Consider the following 8,514-nt stretch of genomic DNA (forward strand, 5'->3'; position numbering starts at 1 on the left):
AATATCCACAGTATATTTCTGTATGTCTCTATATCCATATCAATCTGTCTGTCTGCTCATGTTTTAATTTATCTCTTTCAAATAAACAAACATGCAAACACAAAAGAAAAGTGCAGTTCTAATTGTATATGTAAACATATATATATTTTTTTTCAAATTGTAAAACTGATACTAAGAGTGTAAGAATGAACAGAAAGCCTCATTATCAGGCCTCTGTGAGAGCTTAATCAAGGCAACAGTAAATATGTTGCCCCCCCATGAATTACATACACCCCTGTGGGCCATTTAACCTGAATTGGTGGCGACCTACTTGGGACGTTCAGTGTAATTTTGAAAATGCTGAAACTGCATTAACTGCACATAGACAAACAGATGGAAACTGACAGATAACCCCCTTTACACACACATGCATACACACTTCCCCTCCCCAAAAACTCCATGTCAACTCCAATGTTTGACCTAAACTGGCCCCAAATTCAAGTAGGACCTTTGTGCTTGTGCCAGGAAAGCTGCATTGTGTGATTTCTGCAGACATAAAATGTAGCTTTTTAAATGTTAACGAGTGAGATATATTGTAATTCTCAATAATAACACAACAATTCAAACATGAGTAATGATTCGAGAACAGGATTTCAGCTGTGTCAGGCTACAGTTTTGTCTTTTTCTCTGTTCTGGGTTGTGCAACGTGTTGATGCTTTCTTCTTACTGTGGAATCACAGTTTCTCCATGTTGCTCACCAAGTCGGTGTGCAAAAGTGCAAATTCAGTGTGCAAATTGATGTTTCAGAGATTATCAGTCGAATTTAGCTGAGAAAAATGAACGCACAAATTCAGTATTGTGAGCCACTGTGACCTTTCATAAAGCCTCTCCAGGTTACAGTCAGGTGGTTGAGTCTGTGAATGAGGCACTGCAGTTTAAAGCTGCATGGCAACATGTTGATATGTGTGTGTGTGTGTGTGTGTGTGTGTGTGTGTGTGTGTGTGCTGGGTGTTTCACCTTGAAAATGACTGAACATTTAATGAAGTGCATCACCTGGGACAGACCGAGCCGTGCAGAGCAGCCAGGAGCTCAAACAAGAGGATGCTCCCCTTCACTTCAAGGGCAGCAAAGCCTGTGGGCCAGCCGCCAAACACGCATGCGCGGTCAAGATTGCTCCCGGAAGTACTACACACGTGTAGCCTTTGACAGCTAGTCCTTGAAAAGACTACAAAACAAGCGGCGGCGAAGGGGCTCACAACAAACCGCTTTAGCGATGGCGACGAGAAGACTAATGTAAGTGCCGTGTTTTGACAGTACAGAGCTCGGTGTCGATGAGTGTAAGTCACCTTTAGCCGCGGTAGTTTAGCGAAGTTAAGCCTGTAAAGCAAGCTAACATTACAGTGTTAGCTGCACGGAGCATCCCAGCTGTCCCGTGTGTTCATGTAACTGTTTGCTGCAAGTAGAGCTCACCATTTTCACGTATTTCGTTCACATTGTCATTATTATCATCACAATAAATCAATAACCTCGCTTGTCGCTGCGCATCACGAATGAGCGACCAAAACATGCATAATGCTAATCATTGTTTTTGTGTTAGCTTAGTAGCCTGATGTTAAAAACACCCTGCCTTTCATTCACAGCTCACGGGGGCAGCCTCTACTTCTCTACTGCTGTGCCACAGATATTTTAACAGTGTAACATTAATTTGACATCATTCAAGTTGTGTTATGAATCTTATGTCGTCTGTGACTGGGTGCACATCAGGGAGTTCACAGCCAATTCACTATTTTTATTTTTATTTTATTTTATTTTTATTATTTATTTTATTTTGTTGTTGTTGTTGTTGTTGCTATATCTTTTTAAAGTCCCTGCATTGTCAGCGAGACTGAATAAATTAGTTATTGGCTGCTCAGTCTGTTGCTCGTTTCTTTAAATTAGTCCCCATAATAGTCTGCAAAATCAGGAAGGCTTCAGGCAACTAAGACTTTTTTTTTTTTTTTTTTTTTTTTTTTAATTATTTTATTTATTTATTTATTTTTGTGTTGCATGTGGTCTGAGACATGCTGGACAAAAACACTTGTAAGGCAGCCAGAGTTCAGATATTGGAGCACAGCTATTAAAAGCCAATAACCTCATTTTGTAAATGCATTGCAGCAGCTTTCAATATGGACAGTGGCCAATCAGGCTAACCAGAGAAAAACAAATCCTGACCTGGTGTACCGTTCTGTTTCTGTGGTGCCGCCCTGCTACCTGCTCAGTTGTGTTTGTGATGCAGTTCAACACAGAACAGCGTATAGGAAAGTTACATGAGATAATAAAAGTTCTCTTCTCCACCCTGACAGATATCCCATCTACCAGATGGGCAACCCTCAGCTGAGGATCTTCAGGCCTGACTGGACGCTGACACTCGTCAAATCAGGGAAAGCTCAGCCGCCAGACACGGTGCAGTTTCGCATTCCCATGGCGTAAGTCTTTGGTCCCCCACTACCACACCACCGGCAGGTTTAAAAGAAGCTTTGCAGGGAATCTAAACATGTATTACATAATTGGTAAAATAATACTAAACTACTGATGTCATGAATACAACTGTTCCTTATGAAATACCATGATTTATTTTAATTAATTTATTTTTTGTTCATTTTTTCCCCTGTCAGTGCCTTGTAGTGTCAAATTCAAATTACATAGCCACTTTTTGTCCTTATAGTTCTCCTAAAATACCCCCAAAAAATGTCTTCGCACTTCTCGTCCAAATAGCTTCTGTGTGATTTGAGGTTTCTAGTCTGCAAGTATTTTGGAGCCCATGCATCAACCATACATGTGAAAAACTCAACATTAACAGCTCTTTCCAAAAACAATGACATGGACACCCAGCGTAATCCCCAGCCATGTTATGCAGATGTGTGTTTTTTTTTTTTTAAAGGTGCAGTAGGGCTGTGCGATTATGGCATTATTTTGATCAATACTGAGATCACGATTGTTGAACATGATTTAACATTATACAGTTATTGAGCCTTTTTTTTTTTTTTTTTCAAAATAAATGTCTTTTTAACAGTGGACGTCCTTGAATTTTAAATATAAACATGCCATAACCTGACTGAGAGTGAATTTGGGCTTTTTGGGAGGGGCGAAAGCGCACTGCTGCACAAAGAAAAGGCATGCGCGGGATTAATAACACGAGACAAAACAAGAGCATCATTGCAAAACAGAGCACAGCACAGTCTTTTTATATTGATTATCTTGTTTACATAATTGTTGGAAGTCAAAATCATAACTGAAAATAAAATTTGATTATTTGCCCAGCCCTAGAAGGCAGGGATTTCATCGTCTCCACTGGCGCGGTAGCAGTCTTGATGGACCATGGAGTCACCTGCTGCTGCAGTTTGGCATCATGGCCACCAGGTGGAGGGTCAACCTCAAGAATAGAAACTTGCATCGGTACTCCACTGTGTAGACAGTTCTTATTACCCCGGTGGCTGTCTTTAGTGGAATCAGCAGGACTGATGACTTGTGAAAGGCTGACATGGTGTGTGTGTGTGTGTGAGTGCGTGTGTGTGTATTGAGGGGTGGGGGGTGGAGGTTAAAAGTGTGCTTGTTTGGCGGTGTAGTGGAGAGGATTTTAGTTGGAGGATTTTCTCCACTGCCAGACGTCAAACATTAGTTACTGTGAGGAGCCAGTATTAATATCTTTACAGAAAAATGAAGGCAAAATGTTCTTGATCCTTTTCCAAAGCTGGAGTTCAAGGGGAGAGTGAGCTACACATAACACCACTTAACTGCCTACTAACTTTGCACGGGAACGCTCCCTCGCTATACATCTTGCTGTTATTCTTGCCGACGAGTACGCCCGGCGGTTTTGGATGATAATTCCTGCGTCATAAAACTCCACAGGAAGTCTATACCAATCACCGCTTAGCAGTGGTGAGCTGATTTCGACTATCTCCTCCAGCCAAGGTCACTGAGGTTAGCGGCGGTCCTCAGGCGCTGAGAGGCCCAGAACCCACATTGCGAAGAAAAATTGAAGTTAGAGGCAGATCATCTATGTGTCTCTGGTGGGGTTTAGACCATAATCTATTCATCCAGGTGCTGGCCTCCCACTCTGATTCTTGCCTTGTCTCTGCCAAACTCCAAGGGTGCTTATGTAATTGTGTGTGTGCGCTTGTCAGTGTGGGTGAGTCAGTATGCGAGAAGGGTGTGTGTCTCTGTGTGTATGCGTGAACGAAAGTGGGTATATGTGTGTGTATAAGGGCGTGTAAGGTTTTTTTTTTTTTTTTTTTCCCTTGCAGCCTTTGATGCCTGGGCCTGGGAGAGGTGCACGGCTGATTGATATGCCGCTGAAGCCTCACTGCGCGCTCAAGACTCTGTATTATTATTTTACTCTGCGTTTGTATGCAGACGTAGTAAACTGACTCAGATGCAGATACGCTGACAGAAACAAGCAAATATCACTATATCACTCCCACTCCCAGCTTATTGATGAGTCTGAGTCACTGCCGTGGTCATGACTGGCGAGGGTGGGCGGTGTTAGCGTGGGTACTGGCACTGTTGTAGTGCTGAGCAGCTGTTAATGAGAAGCGGTAATGGTGGTGTTCACTGGGGAACAGCACAAGGTTCCCTTTGTCTCCGAGACACCTGGGAGCAAGCATTAAGATACGCAGGGCCGCCTGTCCTTGTTCTCATCGTTTTTTTTCCCCCCCTAGTTTTCCCTCGCTTTTGCACATTCGCAGTATCTCTCCCTGCCTCTTTCTGTGTTACTCTCTCTCTCTCTTTGCCTGTCTTTGTCTCTCCCTCCGTCCCACCCTGAGCTCCGCTGTTGTTTGTGCTTCTCTTGAACTCTTTGCAACATGTTCCAAAACCAATCCCTGTTTGGCGCTGTCTGTTGTTGTTGAAGACACCTGGGCCGTGTTCTCGCTTTTGCAATTCTTTCTCTACCTGCCAGAATGAAGTGTTTGTTTGTCTTTTTGTTTGTTCCTCCGCTCTTTTGTGAGCAGTTAGTATTTCCTCTTTTGCTGCAGAGTGAACATCATCAAATTTCTGGGTTTACACCCAACCGCACTCACCTCATGCCTCACCTGGCATGGCTGGAGGCCAGCGCTGACGCACACACACAAACACAAAAAGCAGGGAATAATAAACACTGAGTATTACAGTCACGTTAAAGGTGCACTGTGCAAAATTGCAGAGGTTCTGTTTTAGTGAGGACTGTTTAGATTCGACTGACCAAAAGGTGGAATTGGCACATAATTTGATGGTTGAATCAACATGGTTCTCCCTGTTGGCCTGACTAACTGAATCTAAACTGTTCCCAGTTCAGTCAGTCTTCAGTTTTACATAGTGCACCACCTATAATGTCACTCAGCCTGTTGATGCCTTTGAAATCAGACAGGACACTGTTGCCGTCTTCCTGAATCTTTGCAGACTGGTTTGTACCTGCTGCACCAAGTGACACCATGATCCCTCCATTTCCTTTCACCTTAACACACCACTCCTCTTGGAATTTGTTGTTTTTCTGCCTACTTTACTTCAGTTTATGTCCCAGGAAGACATTTTGCATTAGCCGGTTGTGGAGTCCAGCCAGCTGTTAACTCTTTACTGTTCTGTTTCTGTGGAGGGAGCCAAGCGGCTCCTGGTGACCTGTTCTTTGATCTATTTTTGTTCTTTTGTCAGACCAAACCCCGAACAATAAATCTAATACTTCACACGCTGCTCTTATACTCTCAACTTCTCAACTGTCTCCTCTGTCCCCGTGTCTCAGGTTCCTCAATGTCTTCCCTTCCATACAAAGTCTGTTATTATGATCTTGATATTTGGTGTTGAGCAACTTCTGTGCGTGTATTGTCTGAGCCGATGGGAGGGTTAAGCTAGTGAGTGTGTGTATCTCAACCTGAACTTGACAATAGGGCAGTCTGACAATGAGGAGCAGCTTTCTTTTGCCTTTCATCTGCACAGAGAACAACTCTCCTGTTTCATTCTCACCGCTAAGCCCCTGCGACACAATGCACTTTGATGTTGTGTGTTGGTGCGTGTGCGCATGCATGCGCTGGCCGGGCTGCCCTCGAGTGTTACTGTACATTTAAAATGACACAGAGCAACGGGATGACAAGGTATAAAGTTTGAGGCTCTCATTAGAGCCCACAACATTGCAACCTGCTGGGACAACTCAGCTGTGTGTGTGTGTTTATTGAGGAATGTGTCCCTCCTGTTAATGTAAAGCCGAATACACTGAATACTCTCACTGTCCTGTTTAGTTCCAAATGTGGGAGAAAAATGAATACAAAGATGTTTACATGTATGGATGAGCCATAATTCAACCTTACTGTGTATTGTCTTTCAGAATCATATTGTGATGATGTAATGATTTTAGGACATTGATTGATAACACGCAAATTATTAATCAAAAGTGGACAAAATTAGGCAAGAATTTAAGGAATATAATAGAGGATTATTTGACATCACACTTAAAAAAAATACCACTCAGTTCAGTGGGATGTTATTTTGCATACATAAGTCATATTGTGACATACTATATTCATACTGAAAAAAATCCTTCTAAGTGCTATGATACCATATTCACCAGCCCTAATGGAGAACATGCAGAAGGTAATGCATCTGGCAGCTTGTTTGCCTTTGACATTTCCTGATACTGTTAGATTCCTGGTTACGGTGTGTTTTGGTCTTTATATCGGCTAATATGAGGACTGTGTGGGTGGAACCTGCAATCAATCACAAATTGACGCATATCAGCAGAACCTCAGTGTGCTATTGTGTAGTTGTGCGCAATACGTTGTGTGTTATTGGTGGTTTAGGACAATCGGTGTGGCTGTATGGGACGTCCTTTATGTGCAAAAGTGTCACCGCCCACTCACCTGGCAGCAGTCCATTGGCTCCAGCGCAGGAGCCGACAGGTGGCAATAAAATGTTGGGACGTTTATAATACCTCCACTTACCTTCCTCTTCTGTCAAAGCTGCCCCCCCCCCACGTCCTTTTTCTCATGCACTCTTTCAACCTCAGTGCCCTTTCGCCTACTTTTCGTCGCATGTGCTTTCTGAGCGCAGGTGAAAATGGACCATCTTAAACTGCTGGAACTGATACTCACAATCCCCTTAGTGCAGTGCGGTGTAGCCCACATTTGAGAATAGGAAACACCTCGGAGCGAGTATTTTCATTGCACGGGGAGGGGTCACATTTGAGACCATTTTGAAAGGGGCGTGCGCACTTGTCTGAAGATTGACAAATCTGTTACGTTATCACACGAAAACAACTATGTCACAGAGGGGCGAGACAAAGGCACAAAGTTCACCCTGTTCCCTCATCCATGCTTGCATTCCTCTCAAAGACCTGGTTTCCTTTGACCACAGTTCGATATCAGATTTAGGCCCCCGTATCTCTGCCCCGACTCCTCCCCTCGAACAATGCAGAACAATTTAACTTAATTTGCTTTTTTCAGGGTTCGGTGACAACGATGCCAGCGAGCCCACCTCAAACCTGCTCGGCAACAACGGGCCGCATGTGAAACCCGACGTTCTCCGTGTCATCCGATGCCCTTCTCCGTTTTTGTCTTTGTGCAGCTCTTTCATCATCCCGGGCTTGTGTTACTGCGAGGAATGTGTGTAGCGTGTGTGTGTTTGCGTATAAATATACACCAGTTGCCGAGGGACGATGCCTTTAGCCTTGGCAGTTGCTGAAGACAGGTTTCCATTCTTCCTAAGAGGCAGGGAGGCAGAATAACAGTGTGAAAGGTTAGCTTCTGGAGTCAGATGGGTGTTTATACTGGGATGATGATCAGATGTTGCCTGCATCACTATTGGAGTCACCACGCCCTTTGTCTAAGTTTAGCCTTGTTTATGTACGCACTTAACTTGACATTTTCTCCTCAGCTTTCAGCCCAAGGCTTTCTCTCGCAGACTTGGCTCCGGTTCGGAGTTTGGATGAGAATCCCGCTGCGAATGTAGTTGCTGCCATATGTACGTGTGTGGGCATCGAGTGCAAAGTAACAAACATGACTGTGCTCGCGAATGTTTCACGCTCGCTTTCTCCGTATTTGGTGGCTGGATAATTGAAGTGGCAGAGGCAATGGGGATTTAGCAAATATTCTCCTCATTAATCAGGATCAGTGCTCCCTCTCTTAAATGATCCAGTGGAGACCTTGTGGTCCCCGAGCCACTTTGCTCCCTTCCTCTCCCCCTCCCGCTCTGCTTTCTAGGAATCCCCCACTCTCTCTGCACAATCATTCTCTCTTTCTTCCTCTTTTCATCTCAAGTACCCCGGTCGCTCTGCTCTATTTCGCTGCCCCCTGGCACACACGCTGCAAAACAGGGGTTACGGAGGGGGGAGAGTGCAAACAGAGCAGGGAGGCACATCTGTGTTTCGCGTCTCTTAGGAAACCCGTCGCTCTGCTCTTGACTGGGTGAAAGGAGAGAAGTGGCCCTAAAGAGGCCTTCACCAGTTGCTTCACAGGCCTCTCAACACAGCGGCGCCCCTGACTCAGACTGCTTTGCCTCAGAGGGGTCTGTCGCCGACCCCGGGAGGAGAAGGAG

General features: G+C 44.4%; 1 protein-coding gene across 1 annotated transcript in view; it reads left to right on the top strand.

Moving 5' to 3' along the window:
- The first annotated feature begins 1,128 nt into the window (after positions 1 to 1,128).
- mrpl23 (mitochondrial ribosomal protein L23) overlaps positions 1,129 to 8,514 on the top strand; it is a 33,858-nt gene continuing 26,472 nt past the window's right edge. Inside the window, exons 1-2 of the mRNA XM_030054181.1 lie at positions 1,129 to 1,272; positions 2,322 to 2,444. Of these exons, the coding sequence (XP_029910041.1) occupies positions 1,253 to 1,272; positions 2,322 to 2,444 (143 nt within the window). The 5' untranslated portion in view covers positions 1,129 to 1,252. The remainder of the gene's footprint in view (positions 1,273 to 2,321; positions 2,445 to 8,514) is intronic.

The sequence above is a fragment of the Myripristis murdjan genome, chromosome 6, assembly GCF_902150065.1.
Source record: "Myripristis murdjan chromosome 6, fMyrMur1.1, whole genome shotgun sequence".
NCBI classification, from domain to species: domain Eukaryota; kingdom Metazoa; phylum Chordata; class Actinopteri; order Holocentriformes; family Holocentridae; genus Myripristis; species Myripristis murdjan.